This window comes from Phocoena phocoena, chromosome 6 (assembly GCF_963924675.1).
Source record: "Phocoena phocoena chromosome 6, mPhoPho1.1, whole genome shotgun sequence".
Lineage (NCBI taxonomy): Eukaryota > Metazoa > Chordata > Mammalia > Artiodactyla > Phocoenidae > Phocoena > Phocoena phocoena.
The window spans coordinates 53,490,361-53,513,887 of NC_089224.1; the positions used below are offsets into that span (position 1 = coordinate 53,490,361).

General features: G+C 38.5%; 1 protein-coding gene across 1 annotated transcript; it reads right to left on the reverse strand.

The window, feature by feature from the left end:
• Window positions 1–20,990: 20,990 nt before the first annotated feature.
• On the reverse strand, window positions 20,991–21,518 carry LOC136124451 (large ribosomal subunit protein uL23-like). Its single transcript, XM_065879171.1, has 2 exons — window positions 21,140–21,518; window positions 20,991–21,076 (listed from the first exon to the last, which is right to left on the reverse strand). The coding sequence occupies exons 1-2, from the start codon at window positions 21,516–21,518 to the stop codon at window positions 20,991–20,993; spliced, it is 465 nt and encodes a 154-aa protein (XP_065735243.1).
• Between the last annotated feature and the right edge of the window lie 2,009 nt (window positions 21,519–23,527).

Sequence of the window (23,527 nt, forward strand, 5' to 3'; positions counted from 1 at the left end):
TTTTTGTTTATATTTCCATTACTCTAGGAAGTGGATCAAAAAAGATCTTGTTGTGATTTATGTCAAAGAGTGTTCTTCCTATGTTTTCCTCTTAAGAGTTTTATAGTGTCTGGTCTTACATTTAGGTCTCTAATCCATTTTGAGTTTATTTATGTGTATAGTGTTAGGGAGTGTTCTAATTTCATTCTTTTACATGTAGCTGTCCAGTTTTCCCAGCAAAATTTACTGAAGAGACTGTCTTTTCTCCATTGTATATCCTTGCTTCCTTTGTCATAGATTAATTGACCACAGGTGTGTGGGTTTATCTCTGGGCTTTCTATCTTGTTCCATTGATCTATATTTCTGTTTTTGTGCCAGTACCATATTGTCCTGATTACTGTAGCTTTGTAGTATAGTCTGAAGCCAGGGAGTCTGATTCCTCCAGCTCCATTTTTTTCCCTCAAGACTGCTTTGGCTATTCGGGGTCTTTTGTGTCTCCATACAAATTTTAAGATTTTTTGTTCTAGTTCCGTAAAAACTGAAATTGGTAATTTGATAGGGATTGCATTGAATCTGTAGATTGCTTTGTGTAGTATAGTCATTTTCACAATATTGATTCTTCCAATCCAAGAACATGCTATATCTCTCCATCTGTTGGTATCATCTTTAATTTCTTTCATCAGTGTCTTATAGTTTTCTGCATACAGGACTTTTGTCTCCCTAGGTAGATTTATTCCTAGGAATTTTATTCTTTTTGTTGCAATGCTGAATGGGAGTGTTTCCTTAATTTCTCTTTCAGACTCTTCATCATTAGTGTATAGGAATGCAAGAGATTTCTGTGCATTTATTTTGTATCCTACAATGTTACTAAATTCATTGATTAATCTAGTAGTTTTCTGGTGGCATTTTTAGGATTCTCTATGTATAGTACCATGTCATCTGCAAACAGTGACAGTTTTACTTCTTTTCCAATTTCTATTCCTTTTATTTCTTTTTCTTCTCTGATTGCCGTGGCTAGGACTTCCAAAACTATGTTGAATAATAGTGGTGAGAGTGGACATCCTTGTCTTGTTCCTGATCTTAGAGGAAACGCATTCATTTTTCACCATTGAGAATGATGTTTGTTGTGGGTTTGTCGTATATGGCCTTTATTATATTGAGGTAGGTTCCCTCTATGTCCACTTTCTGGAGAGCTTTTTATCATAAGTGGGTGTTGAATTTTGTCAAAAGCTTTTTCTGCATCTGTTGAGATGATCATATGGTTTTTATTCTTCAATTTTTTTAATATGGTGTATCACATTGATTGATTTGCATATATTGAAGAATCCTTGCATCCCTGGGATAAATCCCACATCATCATGGTGTATGATCCTTTTAATGTGTTGTTGGATTCTGTTTGCTAGTATTTTGTTGAGGATATTTGCATCTATATTCATCAGTGATATTGGTCTGTAATTTTCTTTTTTTTGTAGTATCTTTGTCTGGTTTTGGTATCAGGGTGATGGTGGCCTCATAGAATGAGTTTGGGAGTGTTCCTTCCTTCACAGTTTTGGAAGAGTTTGGGAAGGATGGGTCTTAGGTATTTAAATGTTTGATAGAATTCACCTCTGAAGGCTTCTGGTCCTGGACTATTGTTTGTTGGAAGATTTTTAATCACAGTTTCAATTTAATTACTTGTGATTGGTCTGTTCATATTTTCTGTTTCTTCGTGGTTCAGTCATACCTTTCTAAGAATTTATCCATTTCTTCCAGATTGTCCATTTTATTGGCATAGAGTTGCTTGTAGTAGTCTCTTAGGATGCTTTGTATTTCTCCCATGTTTGTTGTAACTTCTCCTTTTTCATTTCTAATTTTATTGATTTGAGTCCTCTCCCTCATTTTTTTGATGAGTCTGGCTAATGTTTTATCAATTTTGTTTATCTTCTCAAAGAACCAGCTTTTAGTTTTATTGATCTTTGCTATTGTTTTCTCTGTTTCTATTTCATTTATTTCTGCTCTGATTTTATGATGTCTTTCCTTCTGCTAACTTTGGGTGTTGTTTGTTCTTCTTTCTCTAGTTCCTTTAAGTGTAAGGTTAGATTGTTTATTTGAGATTTTTCTTATTTCTTGAGGTAGGCTTGTATAACTCTAAACTTCCCTCTTAGAACTGCTTTTGCTGCATCCTATAGGTTTTGGATTGTCGTGTTTTCCTTGTCATTTGTCTCTAGGTATTTTTTGATTTCCTCTTTGATTTCTTCAGTGATCTCTTGGTTATTTAGTAACATATCGTTTAGCCTCCATGTGTTTGTGTTTTTTACATATTTTTCCCTGTAATTGATTTCTGATCTCAGAGCGTTGTGGTCAGAAAGATGCTTGATTTTTTTTCAATTTTCTTAAATTTGCTGGGGCTTGATTTGCAACCCAAGATGTGACCTATACTGGATAATGTTCCATGTGCACTTGCGTAGAAAGTGTAATCTGCTGTTTTTGGATGGAATGTCCTATAAATATCAATTAAATCTATCTGGTCTATTGTGTCATTTAGAGCTTATGTTTCCTTATTAATTCTGTGTTTGGATGATCTGTCCATTGGTGTAAGTGAGGTGTTAAAGTCCCCCACTATTATTGTGTTACTATTGATTTCCTCTTTTATAGCTGTTAACAGTTGCCTTATGTACTGAGGTGCTCCTATGTTGGGCGCATGTATATTTATAATTGTTATATCTTCTTCTTGGATTGAACCCTTGATCATTATGTAGTGTCCTTCCTTGTCTCTTGTAACATTCTTTATTTTAAAGTCTATTTTATCTGATATGAGTATTGCTACTCCAGCTTTCTTTTGATTTCCATTTGCATGGAATATCTTTTTGCGTCCCCTCACTTTCCGTCTGTATGTGTCCCTAGGTCTGAAGTGGGTCTCTTGTAGACAGCATATATATGGGTCTTGCTTTTTTATCCATTCAGCAAGCCTGTGTCTCTTGGTTGGAGCATTTAATCCATTCACATTTAAGGTAATTATTGATATGTATATTCCTATGACCATTTTCTTAATTGTTTTGGGTTTGTTTTTGTAGGTCCTTTTCTTCTCTTGTGTTTCCCACTTAGAGAAGTTCCTTTAGCGTATGTTACAGAGCTGGTTTTGTGGTGCTGAATTCTCTTAGCTTTTGCTTGTCTGTAAAGCTTTTGATTGCTCCTTCGAATCTGAATGAGATCCTTGCCGAGTAGAGTAATCTTGGTTGTAGGTTCTTCCCTTTCATCACTTTAAGTATATCATGCCACTCCCTTCTGGCTTGTGGACTTACTGCTGAGAAATCAGCTCTTAACGTTATGGGAGTTCCCTTGTATGTTATTTGTCGTTTTTCCCTCCCTGCTTTCAATTATCTTTCTTTGTCTTTAATTTTTGCCAATTTGATTACTATGTGTCTTGGCATGTTTCTCCTTGGGTTTATCCTGTATGGGACTCTCTGTGCTTCCTGGACTTGGGTGGCTATTTCCTTTCCCATGTTAGGGAAGTTTTAGACTCTGATCTCTTCAAATATTTTCTCCGGTCCTTTCTCTCTCTCTTCCCCTTCTGGGACCCCTATAATGCGAACGTTGTTGCATTTAATGTTGTCCCAGTGGTCTCTTAGAGTGTCTTCATTTCTTTTCAGTCTTTTTTCTTTATTCTGTTTTGCAGCAGTGAATTCCACCATTCTGTCTTCCAGGTCACTTATCCGTTCTTCTGCCTCAGTTTTTCTGCTATTGATTCCTACTAGTGTAGTTTTCATTTCAGTTATTGTATTGTTCGTCTCTGTTTGTTTGCTCTTTAAATCTTCTAGGTCATTGTTAAACATTTCTTGCATATTCTCAATCTTTGCCCCCATTCTTTTTGCGAGGTCCTGGACCATCTTCACTATCATTATTCTGAATTCTTTTTCTGGAAGGTTGCCTATCTCCACTTCATTTAGTTGTTTTTCTGGGGTTTAATCTTGTTCCTTCATCTGGTACATAGCCCTTGCCTTTTCATCTTGTCTGTCTTTGTGTGAATGTGGTTTTTGTTCCACAGGCGACAGGATTGTAGCTCTTCTTGCTTCTGCTGTCTGCCCTCTGGTGGATGAGGCTGTCTAAGCGGCTTGTGTAAGTTTCTTGATGGGAGGGACTGGTGGTGGGTAGAGCAGACTGTTGCTCTGGTGGGCAAAGCTCAGTGAAACTTTAATGTGCTTGTCTGCTGATGGGTGGGGCTGGGTTCCCTCCCCCTTGGTTGTTTGGTCTGAGGCCACGCAACACTGGAGCCTACCCTGGCTCTTTGGTGGGGCTAATGGCCGACTCTGGGAGGGCTCACGCCAAGGAGTACTTCCCAGAACTTCTGCTGCCAGTGTCCTTGTCCCCAGGGTGAGCCACAGCCACCCCCCTGCCTCTGCAGGAGACCCTCCAACACTAGCAGGTAGGTCTGGTTCAGTCTCCCCTGGCGTCACTGCTCCTTCCCCTGGGCCCCGATGCGCACACTACTTTGTGTGTGCCCTCCAAGAGTGGAGTCTCTGTTTCCCCCAGTCCTGTTGAACTCCTGTAATCAAATCCCGCTAGCCTTCAAAGTCTGATTCTCTAGGAATTCCTCCTCCTTTTGCCGGACCCCCAGGTTGGGAAGCCTGACGTGGGGCTCAGAACGTTCACTCCAGTGGGTGGACTTCTGTGGTATAAGTGTTCTCAAGTCGGTGAGTCACCCACCCTGCAGTTATGGGATTTGGTTTTACTATGATTGCGCCCCTCCTACCGTCTCATTGTGGCTTCTCCTTTGTCTTTTGGCTGTGGGGTATCTTTTTTGGTGAGTTCCAGTGTCTTCCTGTCGATGATTGTCCAGCAGGTGGTTGTGATTCTGGTGTTCTCACAAGAGGGAGTGGGAGCACGTCCTTCTACTCTGCGATCTTAGTTCCTAGCTGGCTTAGTTCCATGAGTCGTTGTTTTCCATTTGTGACAACTATATACATTGTCACCACCTCACCTCATATACATTGTCACCACCTCACCCTACCCAGTATACAGTCTTTCTGCACTGGACTTCTTTTAGTTTTTCTAATGCTTCACCATCCCTCGGTGTCAGAGCTATTTCCACTTTCTGAAAGACATTTTCCCACCCCATCAGGATATATCATTAATTCATACATATTCTTTATATTCCAGTTTAAATGTCACTTCCTTGGAAAAATCTTCCCAACCCACATAGGTTAGATCAGAGCTCTTTGTTATTATTTTTAGACTGTGTCCTTTTCATTCATATGCCTATCACGGGGCTTAGTAAGGTGCTTTGCACAAAGTGGGCACTTAATGATGACTTGCTCAATGAACAAAGGAGGATATAAGTAAGTTGGTCTTCTGACGTCTCAGATGACTTCTGGTCTTGCTGGACCATCTGGAGTCCATGAAATAATTTTTTCTTCCATGTGAACATTTGGTTTTAATGTTTGACCCTGAATCTTTAATGCCACATCCATCCTCTTCTATTCACTTTCATATTCTATATTTGCAATTATAGGAAGTTGACAATGTGTGTCAAATTAAAGTTCATGAACAGGTCAGCTCCCAATACAGATCATTAATTTTAGTAGCCAATATTCAAACTTCCATGAAACTGTGTAAAAGAAAATCTCTAGATTCTAGAAATCAACATGTTTTTAAAAAGAAAGAAAAACTTTTTTGGTTATACTTATCTTTCTAAAGTGTACAATCATTTTTTTTTTCTTTTTAACAGCATCTGATCTATTTTAAAAACTACTTGATGAAGAACAAAAAAAAAATCACTGTCTTTTCCAATTCACTAAAAATGAGTAGGAGTGGAATTATTAACAGTAAAATGATGTCATTTCTTAGTCACTTAACTTACCTTTTTAAAAAATGCTACTTTAAGGTCCTTGCACCTGAAAGGGAAAAAAGATATTAGGTACACACTTGCTACTTTCTCAGTAGAAGTGGAAGAGGTTTTATTTGTCTATCCTCTCATAAACATTTTAGGAATTTTTTAAATGATACAGATCATAGGAACAAGTTAAAGAGAGTAGAAAACATCAAAACAAACTAATCTTAAAAGCTAGCTACATGTGTGATCATTCAGATTTTAAAGTCAAGAGCAACTCAGATTCAATACATGGTCATGCACAGGAAAAAACATCAAGGTTATAAAGATGGAAAGATAGATAATATCCTACTACTTCCTCTTGACCTTGAAATTTATGCAGCAAGGCATATGTCTGTTTGAGACTTGATAAGTTTTTATTTTTATTATAATTTAAAATTTCCATCAATCCTCCCATTTAAAGGCACAATATTCAAAAAGCATCTGCAGAGAAATAAAATCTCAGCATTATACAAAATTTTGGATTCATTTGTGACCCTCGGATTCAAGGAAAAGTAACAGTAAGCTATTGAAGTAACAAATTCAAAAACCCCTCGTAAAGACAAAGCAAACAAAACAACAACAACTCCCAGCTTAGATATGAAAAGTTGAAGTAAATTGTAAATGTTCTAGCTAAGGTCATACTGGAAATCTCTATCCAGAGGTTATCCAGAGGTGCTTCTTTTCTATTGTTTCCATTTTCCTTTTTCTCTCTTAAAAAAAAAAATCTGTAAAAATTCAAGCTTGAAGCTCTTTGTTAATTAAATATTTCCATTTCTATTATAAAGTCTACATTCAAAATTTACTAATAAGCTTATATGAAAGGTAACAAAGCAGGAAGTATACATAACTAAAAACCTCATTACACATCATGGACAATGGGCAACTGATTGTTAAGTGCTTATGATTTGAGAGCTATCTAAGCTAAGAAAGCTACTAATTCTACTATACATACATTATATTCTTTGGAACAGCTATGTCAATATGTTTATTGTTCAGTGATAGAAGAGTGATTGACAGTATAGAGTTGTAAAGTAAAAAGTCACTAAGTTTTGTTGACTTCATATTTACATAACATGTTAATTTTTCAATGAAGTGTCTGCATTTTTATCTCAAGATGAACTGTATATGATTTTGGCATCAAGTAAGTGAAATGTTAAAAATCATGTTTTGGGTTCTGTAGTCTGACCTGGGACCCTAATTTTGATGCATGTTATTTGAGTAGGTGTACAGGAAAGAGATCATTCTTGGCAAGGGAAGAACATTACTACATGTTTGAGGTTAGAATTAAAGGGAGTAACTGATCAGACTAGAAATAAAGGGAGTAACACCAAGAACTGTGAAGAGGCTACTCTATATAAATCATGAATATAGAGTGGTAGTGGTGGTGGTTGTGATAGTGACAGCCGTGGTGTAGAAAATACAACACAACATTGAATAATTCAAATTCTCTGGCCTTAGAGAATCTTAAGCTTTACTAGGCATAGGAAGGCAAAAATATGTTACAGCATTATGGATGAATCAAAAGGGTGGAAGAGAATGGATGTCATTTGAAAATGGGCTATTTATTGAGGTATTTCCTAGGCTGCTGTTAAGGGTATGAGGGGCTACTTTGAAATTTCACACTAGAGTGTGGTTGGTGGTAGCACATTTCACTAAGTCGTTTCTGGAATACAGGCAGCCTAACACAGGCCTATGTCATGCTATAGGAAAATGATTGGTTAGACCACATGCTTAGAATATTTTTAGTAGAAATTTGACAGCCCTACTTGATTGCTGAAAGATGAATTAGTGACCAACAGGATGGGCATAAGGAATGATTTCAAGAAAATGATGTAAAAGTTTAGAAGTTAGAATGATTGATGACTAATAAAAGTGTGCAGTGAGAGAGACCTAGGTACATGGAGAGCAAATTATTTTTTTTTTTCCTGTAAGAGTTATTGAAGAAAAATTATATGAAAACGAGTTGTAGTACTGGTCAGCAGCTGTTTCAACCCAAGGGCCATATGGAATAGTTATGCTTCAACAGTTTTGGTTCAGCTAGTTCACCAATGTCATTGTTGGGAAGTTGTGTGAAATGGTGGAAAATGAAAGGCTTGGATACCAAACAGATAGGTTTGAGAATGGCTCTGCCACTCACTGATTATGTAAAATTGAGTAGGAAGCATAATGACTTACCTGGCCCTGGCACAGGTTATGCAGGGGTAGACTGGTGGTAACCTTTATTCTGGAGAGTTATGTGTGGAGAGTTATGTGAATGATATACTTGCGTGTGTAGTTTAACACACGGCATTTAGTGTGAAAGTATTTCATAGTTTATATTCTATCACTTCTCACATTGCTCTGAAGTTCCCACTTGCACAGATGGAGAGCAAGACATACTTTAAACTTGCTACTTCAATGTTTGATATTTTGCAGGTAAACATTTCATATATTCAAAGCTCAGCCCCCTCTTTTTTCTTCTCTCATGATTGACTCCCCCTTTCTTTTCCCTAAGATGATACCCTGGCCTAGGGGAAAGCTTGCGTATGCTCATGGCAGGAGGGAAAGAAGGCAGCTTCTTGCTGGTCTTTGAGCAAGCCTGTGAGGAGGGTCCCCTTTCCTAGGCAGTGGCTTTACTATTTCCCCAGTCTACTGGCGATGGCAGGTTACAATTGGTCTTCGAAAGTGCCAGAATCCAATATTTTGGACTGCCAACTCTTCCATTGACTTAGTCAATGGACTTAGATTAATTTGAGAGTACTTTAGTTATTAGTATGTGGAGATGACTAGAATCAAATGGACCAGATGCCTAACATATTTTTGAGGAACTTCACTGGGAAAAAAACGTCTAGAACACCCTTTGACTCTTTGAGCTATAAATCAAGCCTTGGAATCTGAGCAGTACGTGAGCAAGGTGTCATGCTCCACCAAAATTTGTGTTTTTATCATTTTATCTTCAATGTTAAACTTTTAATCTGAATTTAAATAGCATCCATAACAATGGCTGATGGAGTCACTTTCGAAAGAATCAAATTCTGAAAAGCTTTATTTTGTTTCCCTGTATTGGATGAAAACTATCACATCATTATTGAATTAGAAAACTGACATTTTATTTGAAGCACCTGATAACATTAGATAAAACTGGCCTCATTTAACTCTTCAAAATACTTTTTCTTTTGCTAATGGCGTCGACACATTTACAGTTTTCTTCTTCATCTTTGTAAAATGCAGATGGAAACTTGAAATTAAAAACGTGAAAACTTATATGAATTGTGACTTGATCTAAATGAAACATTATGCTTCACAGAGCGATATATAAATACACCTTCTACTGCAGCATGTGTTACATCGTGGTCTTCAGGTACAGTCTTCTCTAAATAGCTAACTTCTGGAATAGCTGCTGATGTTTCCTCAGATTTGCATTTTGTGGTCTCCTTGGGTCAGTGGTATCATCACAGCCCCATTTTCGATGGGCAAGTCAGAACCATATTTTGTGTTGGTAACACAAACTCAATACTTAATATTTTTTTATTAATCATGTCATTTTAACTCCAGTACTGCCAAAGAGTTTATTGGGGAAAAAATGTGTTAGCAAACAACAACAAAATAGTTGTAGGTTGATGCTATAAAATAAATGACATAACCACTGTAGCAAGAAGGTTCAGATTAGTTTTCCTGTGAGGCTTAGCAGATCCGCTCAGCCTTTTTCTAACATGTTAGTATGTTTCCTCATTTATAAATTTCCCACAGTTCCCACTGATCTTCTCAACTGGCTTCTTGGTAGTTTCATGCATTTCATAGGTTGTAGCATGGGTCATCACGTAAAGGGTTGATATAGTAAATGCCAGACATGGGTGGCAGTGTTAAAGTGTTTACTCCATCAGACCAGACTGAGGTAGCTTTCCCTCCCTGCTTTGACTGAGCACACCTCATTTTATCAGTAAACGCCTCGTGTAGTGTCCTTGTAAGGAAGACTTGCATTATATCTGGAATTGGTGTGGCACACACTTCCTACTTATTGCTGGTTATATTTCAGGTTTTAATAGGTGTTAAAAGGAGATTGTTAATTATCTAGGCTTCTCACGCAGTACTAGACACATGGCAGAAGTACAAGGTGTAAGTTTTTCAAACCCACCAGAGCTTATGTTGGTGCAAATGTTAATAATAATGTTTCATTAAAAATGAAAAATCTGGGATAAAGTTGAAGTGGATGGGACTCAGGGATGATGAACTCAAATTCAGATTCTCCCAGGCAAACTGGGACATATGGTCATTTTACTCTGTGAGCCCCTCATGGTTTCTCTCCTTTCTAGTCTCATTTTTGGGTGTCACTATGTCCCCATGTTAGTCATGACAGGATAAACTACTGTTAAAAAAAAAGACTAAAAATGTATAATGCCTCAATTATATTGGATATTAGTTTTCATTTACTTAACCCACCAAGGTGGGTATTCATGGTCAGAAGGTGGCTGTCCTCCATGCAGTGATTCAGGGATTCATGCTTTTTACTTCTTGTGACATTGCCTTTCCCAAAGGCCTTACTGACATCTTCATCCAGCTGTGGAAGGGACACATCTGTTTGGAGGGGACATAAATTTTTTATAAAGGCTTTGGTCTGTATAAGGCTCATATCACTTCTGTTCACCTCCCATTAAGAACTCAGCCATGTGGGCACAAGTCACTACAAAGGAGGTTGGGAGATGCAGCTCAGGACACTCTCAAGAAAAAGGAGGAAATGGATTTTGGTGAGCGCATAAAGTCACTGACAATAGTGATATTTTTCTCACTTTTTGGTGCTTTCTAATCACCAAATATAATTTTTAGTCTCCTTGTCAAATATGAACACATTTATCACATCCTGAAAGGTGATAACCTGAAGTCACATTGAATGTGTGTAGAATGTTTACATCTACATCAGAGTTTAAGATGACTTGAAGATGCATGATTCTGTCCATTTATTAGGGTTGCATTTCCTTATAGTCTGGTGACCTGTAGTCAATCAAAGTTATTTGTCCCTGCCCCCCACCACCCAAACTACCAATTTATAATGATAGAGCAAAGACAGCATTATTGCAAAGACATACATACACAACAGTATGAAACATAACACCAGTCACTTAGCTATACCAGTGATGGAAACCTCTTGGGCAGGCAATGTGAAAGCCTCCAGCTTTGGCAGTGGAGTCATTTCCTTGACTAGAGGTAGGATGTATTCTGTGGGAGTCCCAGCTTCCGGAAAATTTGTCCTTGTCTGTTTTCCACCATGAACGTGTAAGTTGAGAATTGACGAGTGAGTCTGCTTTGGGGGCTTATGCATCCTACTTCTTGCTCATGTACTGCTTGGAGTTCAAGGATTGTTTTACAGATCAAACAGTCAAAGGATGTTCTAGACTTTACTTTTCCCCAGGGAAGTTTCTCAAAAACATTTTAGATATCTAATCCATTTGATTCCAGTCACCTCCACATAAAGTTCTTTCCTAGATTAAACCTGCTTTATTTCTTTGCTTCCTCCTCTGATGCCTTTCCCTTGTCGGTTCACTGATGACTACCTTGTGACTAAAGCTATAGGTTTGGGCTTGGGCTGCACCCTGCAGGCCTGCAAGGCCTGTGCTTGCCCAGCTTCAAGACCAAAGAAAGAGCCCTGAGTCAGCAATGGGGACATCAATGGTTTAATGGATATAGGAAGCTTATATGTCTGAAGCAAGGTCTTGAAGCAATACCCCACCATGTATGGCAGATGGTGGGGCAGGACGGGGCGGCAGTCTTTGCTCCCAGGGGCAAGGGGAGGTTAGCAATTATAGGGGGAATTGATGTCAGCCAGGGAAACCAGCAGAGGGACAGGCCCCTCATCAACTCTTTGATAAGCAGAGTGGAGAGTTCTGATCTAAAGCTAGAACAGACATTAGCTGAGGCCTGGGGCAAGTATGTAGGAAGGTCAGTCATGTGAGTAGGGTGTAGGTGAACCAGGCACTGGTTGAGGGGGGATGTACAGAGAGCAAGAGAACAGCCATCTTGAGTGGTCTGACCATACAGGGCTCTACCCTTTGTCTATGTTTGCCACAGAACTGAGTTCCCTTATAAAACTGAGAAGTCTTAATGGGTCTTTGCTGCTCACATTTCTAGTCTTCTTTCCTACTCTGGAATCCTCAGAAGCAGTAACACCATGTGAGTATACAAATTTCTGGCCACATCCTATTCCTCTTTATTTCCGTTTGCAAACCAGAAATTCCTTGCCTGACCTCACCTTGTTCTTTAAATACCTTCTTAAAAAGAAAAAGAAACCAAGGGCAAGCACTAAAATTTAATTCCTTCTAGTAGCTTTCCCTAAAATTAGAGGCTCTGTAGGTACAGTCTGCCTTCCTAATTATTGTAGGCAACATTTAATCATATGGTTTATTACTGCATAACATGGGTCTCTAGCTTTTTGGCAAAATATGTCGTCGATTTCCACTCAATGCCATGTATTTCAGTTTTGTAATGATAATAACTCACATCAAGATGCATATTTTCTGTATTAGTTATATTAAGCTAAATTTCAGTAACAAGTAACACCAAAATGTATAATGTATTAAGTTAGTAAAATGTATTTCTCACTTATAAAAGTTCAAAGCAGCTATGCTGATTGGACAGCCTTTTCCCCATATTCATTCATTTACAGACCCAGCCCCTATTTTCTTGTAGATGTACCCGTACCAAAACCGTGTCCTCATCTTCATCCAACTAGGAGAAGGAGAAAGAGAACCTGAAGGGATACAATCTCTTCTTAAAATCTTTGACCTGGAAATAGCACAGATTATATACCCTTACATTCCATGGACCAGTTTCAGCCATATTACCAAAGCTGGCTCTGAGAGTGACTGAAAAATATGATCTAGCTTCTGAGGAGAAAGAAAGGAAAGTGAATCTTGGAGAACATCTAACATCTTCCCACCTTCTTCCATATTCTCTGTGCTCCAGCAACGCTGACTTCCCTTCACTTCCTTGGCAATGACATACTCCTCCTGTGATGGAGAATATGTCCTTTTTGCTTCCCTCTACCAAAGTGCTCTTCCTACTACCTCTATGCTCATATTAACTCCCAGCTCTGTGTTCTTTTTTTCTCATGGAAGTCTCTGATCACTTTCTGTTATCTGTGTTCATAGCGGCCAGGACTCTCACTTCTGTGATACTTACCACAACTGTCATCGAAGAGCTCTGTTCTGTTGTTCCTGATTGTACCTTTCACAATATCTGAAACATCATTAGTTATTGAGTGTTGAATAAATGAATGAATCAGTGACTATATGATATTCTAAAAGCTTATTGTTTAGGTGAATTGGCAGAAATTAGATCATGCCCTAGTTTCAGCACCATTAGTGATGTGAGGAACAGTGCTAGGTATATGTAGAAATGGAAACATGTTTCTGAGATTAACATTTCTGTGCACAAAGTTATAAAAATGATATGAAAAAACATGTAACCAAATACAGAGAGGGAAACAACACAGCTGATGCTTTCCTATGCGATAATTAAGGATAGGGAAAATAAAGCCAAACCAGAAATATTTAAGATGGCATTGACTTAATCATCATTTTCAGTACTTTTGTCCACTGAAGCCTTTTCTTACACTGATTAAATAAATATAAACATTATTGGTTTGAATATTTATCTTTGGTGATTCCTTTACTAATATAAAGATGGTCAGTACTATGTAAAGTGTCTGGGAGATACTTTCATTGCAAGAAGAGTTTATATATAGTAATGAGAAAATGGAAACACCACTTATAATTCAGTGCTGGAGTGACCTGAAGTCCAGAGAAAATTTCTCTGAGATCAAGGTTCTGTTTCAATACAGTGGACCTTTACAGTTTTAATTATTAGCATTGGACTATGGATGCACCTTATTAGATTAATTGCATATCATTTCTGTCTGGCAGCTGGGAGTTTGGAGTATCACTTATTTAGCACTTTTGAATTCTGTATTCTCACCACTTTCTCATCCGTGAACTCGCGATTTGTATATATTTTTCTTACCCAATGACAGAAGATATTGAAAATTTATGTAATTTGGGGTCTTTAAGTTGATGTGAGCAGCTCACCTTTCTCTAGTAAATTATATTTCTTTCAAAATTCCAGCTGCCAATTTTAATTATAGGGAGATGGAAAAGAATTCTGAGACCGAAGTGCTTAGATCTTTGAACTTAACTTCCGAATATACAAATAACTAATGCAACTTCATTCATTCGTTTAGAAAATATTTATTTTTCCCAGCTCTGTTCTGTGTAAATGACACAGGAGACTATTCCCTGTTGTCACAGAGCTTACATTGATCATGTGTTTTTTCAGCCTTGCACGTGATATCATGTTTATTGAATACTGCTAGAAGCCAGTCACTGTGCTAAGTGTTGCGATGGGGAAGATTGAAGAGGACATGGTCCCTGACATCAAAGAACGCACAGGCTAGTGTATGGAGTACTTCTTTAACTAGCATTTAGTGAGCCAATATGTGTAAAATAAGCCTGGCAGGGCTTCCCTGGTGGCGCAGTGGTTGAGAGTCCGCCTGCCGATGCAGGGGTTACGGGTTCGTGCGCGGGTCCGGGAAGATCCCACATGCCGCGGAGCGGCTGGGCCCGTGAGCCATGGTCGCTGAGCCTGCGCGTCTGGAGCCTGTGCTCCGCAACGGGAGAGGCCACAGCGGTGAGAGGCCCGCGTACCGCAAAAAAAAAAAAAAAAAAAAAAAAAAAGCCTGGAAGGTTATCTAAATAATTGAAGACATGGAATTTTTCGGCATGAAGGCTTGGCTAAAGTTTATTTGTGGTGAATAGCATTTCTATCTGTGCTTATTTTAAAATAATCTCATCCTAAGTAACTACCTATATATTTAGGGCACCTAGAAGACAGAAAGTATCTGAAAAAAAATTTAGGGAAATATTTCAGCACTTGAAAAGTTACTGGCAGCACAGCAGTGACAATTGAAAAGAATACCTATGCAAACTTATATATTATTTAATGCCAACCTGTGCTGTCAACTATAAGCTATACTTTACTTTTCTAGTTCATATTGCATTGCATGTCTACCTGTTTTCACCATGAGATTTCTATTTTGGCCTAATATAAGATGGGCAGTCAAGACATCAATAGAACTTCCCTTGAATGTCTAAAAAAGTGAGAGTGCGATCTTTTCTTCTCAAAAGATTATCAGAAATATATCTGTATATATTACTCGAAATAACTTTCTTCCTCTATTTATAACTCCTAAAAATTTCTGGCCCCTGTTAGTCTCCAAGGTTGTACAAGGCTTCACATCTCCAGATAAAGAAAATAAAGGTATAATTTAAATCCTATACCAGATGCCTATCTCTCCAAAATAGTACATCTAAATTCAGAATCAGTAAATAGATTGTGGCAGAATAAATATACAGTTATCCTCAAATAGAAGAAACATTTTAAAAATAATTGTATAACTTTGTACTCAAGATGCATGACTAAATTATCAGAATGCTCTATGAAAGCTCATGGAAAGAATCATTTGTAAATTGATAAAAGTATTTTTCAAAAAGTAGACCAGGACGTTATTATCAACCTAGAAACATATGCAAGCTTCCTATGTCATTTCATTCACTGTAATGTACGTTTCGTTTTACCAGCATACAAATCTTTATCAAATAATTTTGTTCCTTTTTCTTAATGGTCGATTTTAGCATTCTTTTCATGGGTTTCAGAAATGCAGGTGAAAACCCTTCATTTGTAAGCCCTTTGGCATTTAATCAGCTTCTCTTGAAATTTTTCCTTCTATTTTAGATTTATCAGATGCCATTGTTTGCTATAGTGAACACGATACCAAGTTTTATATTCATCAGGCCATCTTTCTTTCCCAAGGCATTCTCCAGGAAAGAGAGAGAATGGACTGTAGCTTGCTGCTAAGACTGTTCTTTCCACACATGCTTGGTCAGAGCCACTAGAGAAAGAGAAAGTGGCAAGGCACAAGGTCCCTTTCCTAAAGTCCAAGGGCACATGACTGTGCTTTTCCCAGTCATATGTCTCCATGAGCTATTCAGAGACTAGGAGACTGGTATCCAAGCTGCCAGACCTTCTGCCTGTGGGTTCCAGCCTGAACTGTGCGGTAAGCCACAAGTTTGCACAAGCCTCTTCTTCAATCAGCGTTCTCCCTGTTTCTCCCCAGGGCACCAGGTGACATGAATAGACTGAGGACTGCAAAGAACTCTTCTCCATTTGGACACTTAGAGACTTTAGCTCATTAACTGTTCAGTAAGGTGTAGCTTGAGGAAACTCAGGATGTGAAAACATAGGATACTGGTCCCAGATAGTTGAGGTGCATATGAAAGGAAAGATTTCAGTGAGCCCACTCTTGCGTCTTCCCATACATAGAAAATTGCTAAATTCCTTAACTTGAAATGTCTAGTTTTCTTTTATTAACAGTAGTCTGTTGTTCTGACTACCTGGTGTTGTTGCAAAAGCTACTATATATCATGGCTCCGCACCCTTCCTCTTCGGAACAGTTTTCTTAGCATTATCTGAGATGCTGTCTCCTGAGCTTGAAGTCCTAAGAATGTCCGCCGAATAAAGGTGGTGCATTTTTAATCAGTCAACAAGTGGCAAGGGCGGTTTTCAGCAGTCATTGTCTATTGTGAGGTTGAAAAGTGCTGTACAAATGAGCCAAAGATGGCCTCTGTGTATTGGTCCCTAAGGTTATTTCCTCGCTGCAGGCTGGAACCATTAGTTCATTAGCTCGAAAGCCCACTGATGCCAAACTCAGAATTTTACACGTACAATTGTTTTAAATATAGTCCAAACAAGTAAAATTTTAGCTTCTTAGAGCCTGCTTGTTTGCGTGCCCTGTGAAACCTCATCTTGATAGCTATTACCTATTGAGAAGAACTACTGTAGTTATAAGGCCCCAAGACCCTGCTGCCCTTCAAAGTTCTCTGACGCAGAGACTCCCTGCTGTCCTGCTGAGTGACATCACCTAGATATTTAAGCCCTCTCTCTAATCTTCCTCTCCCTGGGGAAGTTCCCTTGCCTTGCCTTCCTCCCCTCTGGGTAGTGACACTTCCACCCCCTCTACCTCCCCCAACCTCTCCACACCCCCAGGCCTCCGCCCATAGCCTCTGGACTCCCCTATAGGCAGACATACCAAAGCTAAAGTTTTTGTGTGTGCTACTACCACGTCATGGCCAGATCTTTTCCCTATATTAGTTTCCAAATCCCTAGAACGTCTATAAAAAGCTATTTGCCACAGAGACAGTAGAAAAGCCCCTTCAAGCAGCTTTTCATGCCAGAGGCTTGAAATTGTGATTTCTGGGAGGGAGAAATCACAACAAAAACTGAGATGGGGGACTTTCCTGGTGGCGCAGTGGTTAAGAATCCACCTGCCAATGCAGGGGACACAGGTTCGAGCCCTGGTCCGGGAAGATCCCACATGCCGCAGACCAACTAAGCCCATGCGCCACAACTACTGAGCCTGCGCTCTAGAGCCCGCGAGTCACAACTACTGAGCCTGCGAGCCACAACTACTGAAACCCACACACTTAGACCCCGTGCTCCGCAACAAGAGAAACCACCGCAGTGTGAAGCCCGCGCACCGCAACGAAGAGTAGCCCCTGATTGCTACAACTAGAGAAAACCCGCACACATCAAGGAAAAGACCCAACACAGCCAAAGAAAAAAGCTGAGATGGGAGGGGGAAGAAAAGGCAATCATCAGGAAATAGCTGAGAAGACTTGGTGGCAGATACATGTGAAACATGTCCTGTATTCTCCTAGAAATAAATGAGAAGGATTTTTTAGGGAGGCTGAATTCTTGCCATGTAAGATAAAATGAAAGTCAGAAAATAAACGTCAGTTACCTATAGATGTTCCGTATAATCACCGTAGACCTTCTATTTGTCAGGGCTCTCTACTATGGGGAGCGACCCAACAAGGTCATATATCATGTCATAAGCCCAGCAGCCTAGACTACGGGAGTTTTCATCCTGTGAGCAGGGATTTTTGACATTGGATCTATGTGACAGATTCTTGGGATAGGCTTCAGGAGGAGGGCTTCATAAACCACCTGAATTTGAGTGCAAAATGTGTGAGTGTGCATGCAGTGCACATGGCAGAGTCTGCTGGTGGTCTCTTAGTATCCACCCTCCTAATCTTCCTTAGATTTCCCAGCCTCTCTTGCGGTTGGTGTGATCATACATTTCAGCCAATGAAATGTTAGTAGAAGATGAAAACTCTGTGATGTGCCTTTAAAAGAGTAGAGGATATCCTTCTTTATCCTTCCTCCCCTCCTGCTGGCTAGCATATAGACAAAATGGCAGGAGCTCAAACTTCCTGGGGCCATGAGAGGTCTTAGAAATGAAAGCTGTGCCCAGTAAAACCACAAGATAGAACTGGCTTGGCTCCCTAACTCCATGTAGATGCCAAATTATCCCTGGACAGCTTATCTAAAGACTATCACATGAAAGAAAAATGATCTTCTATCTCTTTTAAGTTTTGGATTTTCTGTTTCATCCTAGCCCATTTCTCAGTGATGCAGTATATTTTTATGGTGATTGTTTCCACATTTTCATTATTTTCTCAAAAAGGCCTTTGCTGCTGAAATATTTACTAACTTCTTGACTAGAAGAATATGTAGACCCTAATAGGACAGACTGTGGTAAAAAATTATCTCACAGACATATCCTCATCATTTGACAATATTGAATGAAAGTTAAGTTTTAACCCGTTAGTACTAGTGACTAGTCACTCTATATGCAGATTTCAGGCATGGCTATGGTTTATATATATTGTAAACCAAGCATCTGGCATTTTAGTAAACTTTCTCTATGAGCTTCAAGTACTACCATCCAAGGATACTAGAACAAATATATAGTTATTTGCTGCTCTGCAAAGATTCATGGAAAGAGGCCTTTGAGCTGAAGTGGCAGGGGAAGCATCTTCTTAAAAAACTATGGTTGGAAGTGCATAGGGATTTTAAGGGTACTGAAAATCTTCATTGAATTGTAAAGTATGTATTTTGGAAGTACTAATTTTAGAGGGAGACCACCTTGTGAGGAAAGGGGAAATGGATTAATATATGATGTTTAGTATATAGATTATATGATGTATATGACTAGTATATGATGGATTAGTATATGATATTCTTTCTTTTCCTTGGCTGACATTTCTTCTTTGGTCTTTTTAAATGTAACTCCAGTTTATTATTGATAGTATTATGAGTATCTCTGTAGTATTTTGAGTGCTAATCTTACTGATAACTTATTTTCTCTTTAAAAGTTCCTCAGCTCTTTTTTTTTTGTTTTTTTTGGATCTTCTCTCTTTTTTTTTAACATCTTTGTTGGAATGTAATTGCTTTACAATGGTGTGTTAGTTTCTGCTTTATAACAAAGTGAATCAGCTATACATATACATATATCCCCATATCTCTTCCCCCTTGTGTCTCCCTCCCTCCCACCCTCCCTATCCCACCCCTCTAGGTGGGCACAAAGCACCGAGCTGATCTCCCTGTGCTGTGTGGCTGCTTCCCACCAGCTATCGGTTTTACATTTGGTAGTGTATATATGTCCATGCCACTCTCTCACTTTGTCCCAGCTTACCCTTCCCCCTCCCCATGTCCTCAAGTCCATTCTCTAGTGGGTCTGTGTCTTTATTCCCATCCTGCCCCTAGGTTCTTCATGACCAATTTTTTTTTAGATTCCGTGTATATGTGTTAGCATACAGTATTTGTTTTCTCTTTCTGACTTCACTCTGTATGACAGACTCTAAGTCCCTGCACCTCACTACAAATAACTCAATTTCATTTCTTTTTATGGCTGAGTAATATTCCATTGTATATATGTGCCACGTCTTCTTTATCCATTCATCTGTCGATGGACACAGGTTGCTTCCTCAGCTCTTAAGTGTAACTTTATAATATTTGGGAATCCAATATTTTTACTGAGAAAAAAAGTTGTATTTTAAAATAATTATTGATAGGAAATCAGATTGAATGAATAAAATGAAGTTATACTTTATAAACTTGTGAAAATATAAGCAAAATATTTGGACAAGTACATGGTACACTCAATAAATATCAGCTTTCGTCATTATTGTTATTATTAATTGCTATAAAATGCCACTTTTAGTAAAAAACAAATACTTATATGTAATTTCAGTTATATCTCTAGGGTGGATATCTGGCTAAAATATTACATTCCAACTTTTAGAAACTTTGAGCTATGAAAATCAGAATGCATTATTTGTAGAGAAAATATTGTTAGCTAAGATAAAAACATTAAACAAAACTTAAAGTGTATGCACACAGTCTGTCGATGGTTTGCCAAAACCTATAGGACAACTTTATTTTTTGCCTAAAATTTGAATAGCAAATAATTTATAGAAAATATATATAAGTGAAGAGTAGAAAAATCAGCCAGACTGTTTCATTCAATAATAATCACTGTTAGCAATTTCATATACATATAATACAAAAATGTGCACTATCAAATGGGATATGCAGTTATTTCTAAGCATATTAGTATTAGCTTTCCCACTAAATGATATATCTTGAACAGCTTTTGTTATTCTTTAATAGCATTATATTAAAAGGCTGCAACTCATATGTGTATATTATTATTTACTTAACTATCTTTTCGAATTTGTCATTTAGATTACTTACAACTTTTTCCCCACATACATAGTGCTGTAACAAAACTTGATTTCTGTAGCATTAATTCCTAGAGGAATTAATACGTATGAAATATACTGTGTGGGCTGCTAAATTTTGCCCCAGACATCTTGTGTCACTTTCTACGGCCCTTAACATTGTAGGACATTTCATTTTAAAATACCCTGACTGACACTGGGTAGTAATTTTCCTTTCTTCTCCTCTTCCTTTCCATCATATATTCTTCTCTTTCTCCTTTTTTCCCTCTTTCTTCCCTTCCTTCCTTTTCCTCCCCTCCCTCTTTCTCTTTCCCCACTCCTCCTTTTCTCCCTTCTTTATTTGTTCTTCCATTTTACCAATTCAGTCATGAGAAAAAGAAAAAGGCCAGATACTGTTTTCAGTTTCACTTAAATCACCAGAGATTTTGAACAGTTCTCACATTGATTTTCTATCTACATTTCTTCTTGTGTGAATTGTTTGATCAATTATTGACACTTTCATTTTTTTTAATAGTGAAAACTTTTATATTTAGAATTAGTCAGCTGGACTCAGTTTAGATGATCCCAATTTTGTTGGCAACATCCAAAGCGTCATAGTCAGGAGCCAGTCGAACGTATGCCTTCTTCTCTCCATCAGGCCCCTTAAGTTCTAGAGGCAGGACAGCTGATGTTTCCTCAGAAGTCCATACTCCATACAAGGGGCTGATCAGGGTGTTGACCTTAGCCACGTCAATGTCATAGAGCTTCTTCACAGCCTGTTTAATCTGGTGCTTGTTGGCCTTGACATCCACAATGAACACCAGTGTGTCTTCTGTTTTCTTCATGGGTGACTCGGTGGTGAGGGGGAGCTTGATGATGGCATAGTGGTCAAGCTTGTTTCTCCTAGGGGCGCTCTTCCGAGGATATTTGGGCTGCCTCCTGAGCCGCAGTGTTTTGGGCCGTCGGAAGGTGGGTGACGTCCGGATCTTCTTTTCTTTGTGGCTGTGTATGCCATTCAACACTGCTTTCTTGGCCTTCAAAGCCTTTGCTTTGGCTTCGGCTTTGGGAGGGTCAGGGACTTCCTTTTTCGCTTTCGGCGCCATCGTTGTGAAAAGGCCACATTCATTTTTATAAAGCTCTTTAAAGATGTTAATCCTTTGCCTGACAGGAATTTAACATTTTTACAGAGACATTTCTAGTAATTTTTACTTTATAATGTCTACTTACCCATTAAAAGATTTTGGAGGTGTTCATCTGTATTTCCTTTTTGTATTTTTTTTGTTACTTTCATTTATCTATATTTTCTCCAATGATTTGAAATGCTACCCTTCCTCATATTCTTTTTTTTTTTTTTTTCCTTCCTCATATTCTTAATTCTTACATTATTGGGATCTGTTTTCAGGCTCTCTTACTCTCACTTTCTCTCTCTCTTTCTCTTTTTGGTTTATCTGCCTGCCTTTGCCTGTACTTGTAGCATAATATTTTTTTTTTTAAACATCTTTATTGGGGTATAATTGCTCTACAATGGTGTGTTAGTTTCTGCTTTATAACAAAGTGAATCAGTTATACATATACATATGTTCCCATATCTCTTCCCTCTTGCATCTCCCTCCCTCCCACCCTCCCTATCTCACCCCTCCAGGCGGTCACAAAGCACCGAGCCGATATCCCTGTGCCATGCGGCTGCTTCCCACTAGCTATCTACCTTACGTTGGTTAGTGTTTATATGTCCATGACTCTCTCTCGCCCTGTCACAGCTCACCCTTCCCCTTCCCCATATCCTCAAGTCCATTCTTCAGTAGGTCTGTGTCTTTATTCCTATCTTACCCCTAGGTTCTTCATGACATTTTTTTTTTCTTAACTTCCATAAATATGTGTTATCATACGGTATTTGTCTTTTTTCTTTCTGACTTACTGCACTCTGTATGACAGACTCTAGATCTATCCACCTCATAACAAATAGCTAAATTTCGTTTCTTTTTATGGCTGAGTAATATTCCATTGTATATATGTGCCACATCTTTTTTATGCATTCATCCGATGATGAGCACTTAGGTTGTTTCCATCACCAGGCTATTGTAAATAGAGCTGCAATGAACATTTTGGTACATGACTCTTTTTGAATTTTGGTTTTCTCAGGGTATATGCCCAGTAGTGGGATTGCTGGGTCATATGGTAGTTCTGTTTGTAGTTTTTTAAGGAACCTCCATAGTGGCTGAACCAATTCACATTCCCACCAGCAGTGCAAGAGTGTTCTCTTTTCTCCACACCCTCTCCAGCATTTATCGTTTCTAGATTTTTTGATGATGGCCATTCTGACTGGGGTGAGATGATATCTCATTGTAGTTTTGATTTGCATTTCTCTAATGATTAATGATGTTAAGCATTCTTTCATGTGTTTGTTGGCATTCTGTATATCTTCTTAGGAGAAATGTCTATTTAGGTCTTCTGCCTGTTTTTGGATGGGGTTGTTTGTTTTTTTGTTACTGAGCTGCATGAGCTGCTTGTAAATTTTGGAAATTAATCCTTTGTCAGTTGCTTCATTTGCAAATATTTTCTCCCATTCTGAGGGTTGTCTTTTGGTCTTGTTTATGGTTTCCTTTGCTGTGCAAAAGCTTTGAAGTTTCATTAGGTCCCATTTGTTTATTTTTGTTTTTATTTCCATTTCTCTAGGTGGTGGGTCAGAAAGGCTCTTGCTGTGATTTATGTCATAGAGTGTTCTGCCTATGTTTTCCTCTAAGAGTTTGATAGTTTCTGACCTTACATTTAGGTCTTTAATCCATTTTGAGCTTGTTTTTGTTTATGGTGTTAGGGAGTGATCTAATTTCATACTTTTACATGTACCTGTCCAGATTTCCCAGCACCACTTATTGAAGAGGCTGTCCTTTCTCCACTGTACATTTCTGCCACCGTTATCAAAGATAAGGTGTCCATATGTGCGTGGGTTTATCTCTGGGCTTTCTATCCTGTTCCATTGATCTGTCTTTCTGCTTTTGTGCCAGTACCATACTGTCTTGATTACTGTAGCTTTGTAGTATAGTCTGAAGTCAGGGAGCCTGATTCCTCCAGCTCCGTTTTTCGTTCTCAAGATTGCTTTGGCTATTCGGGGTCT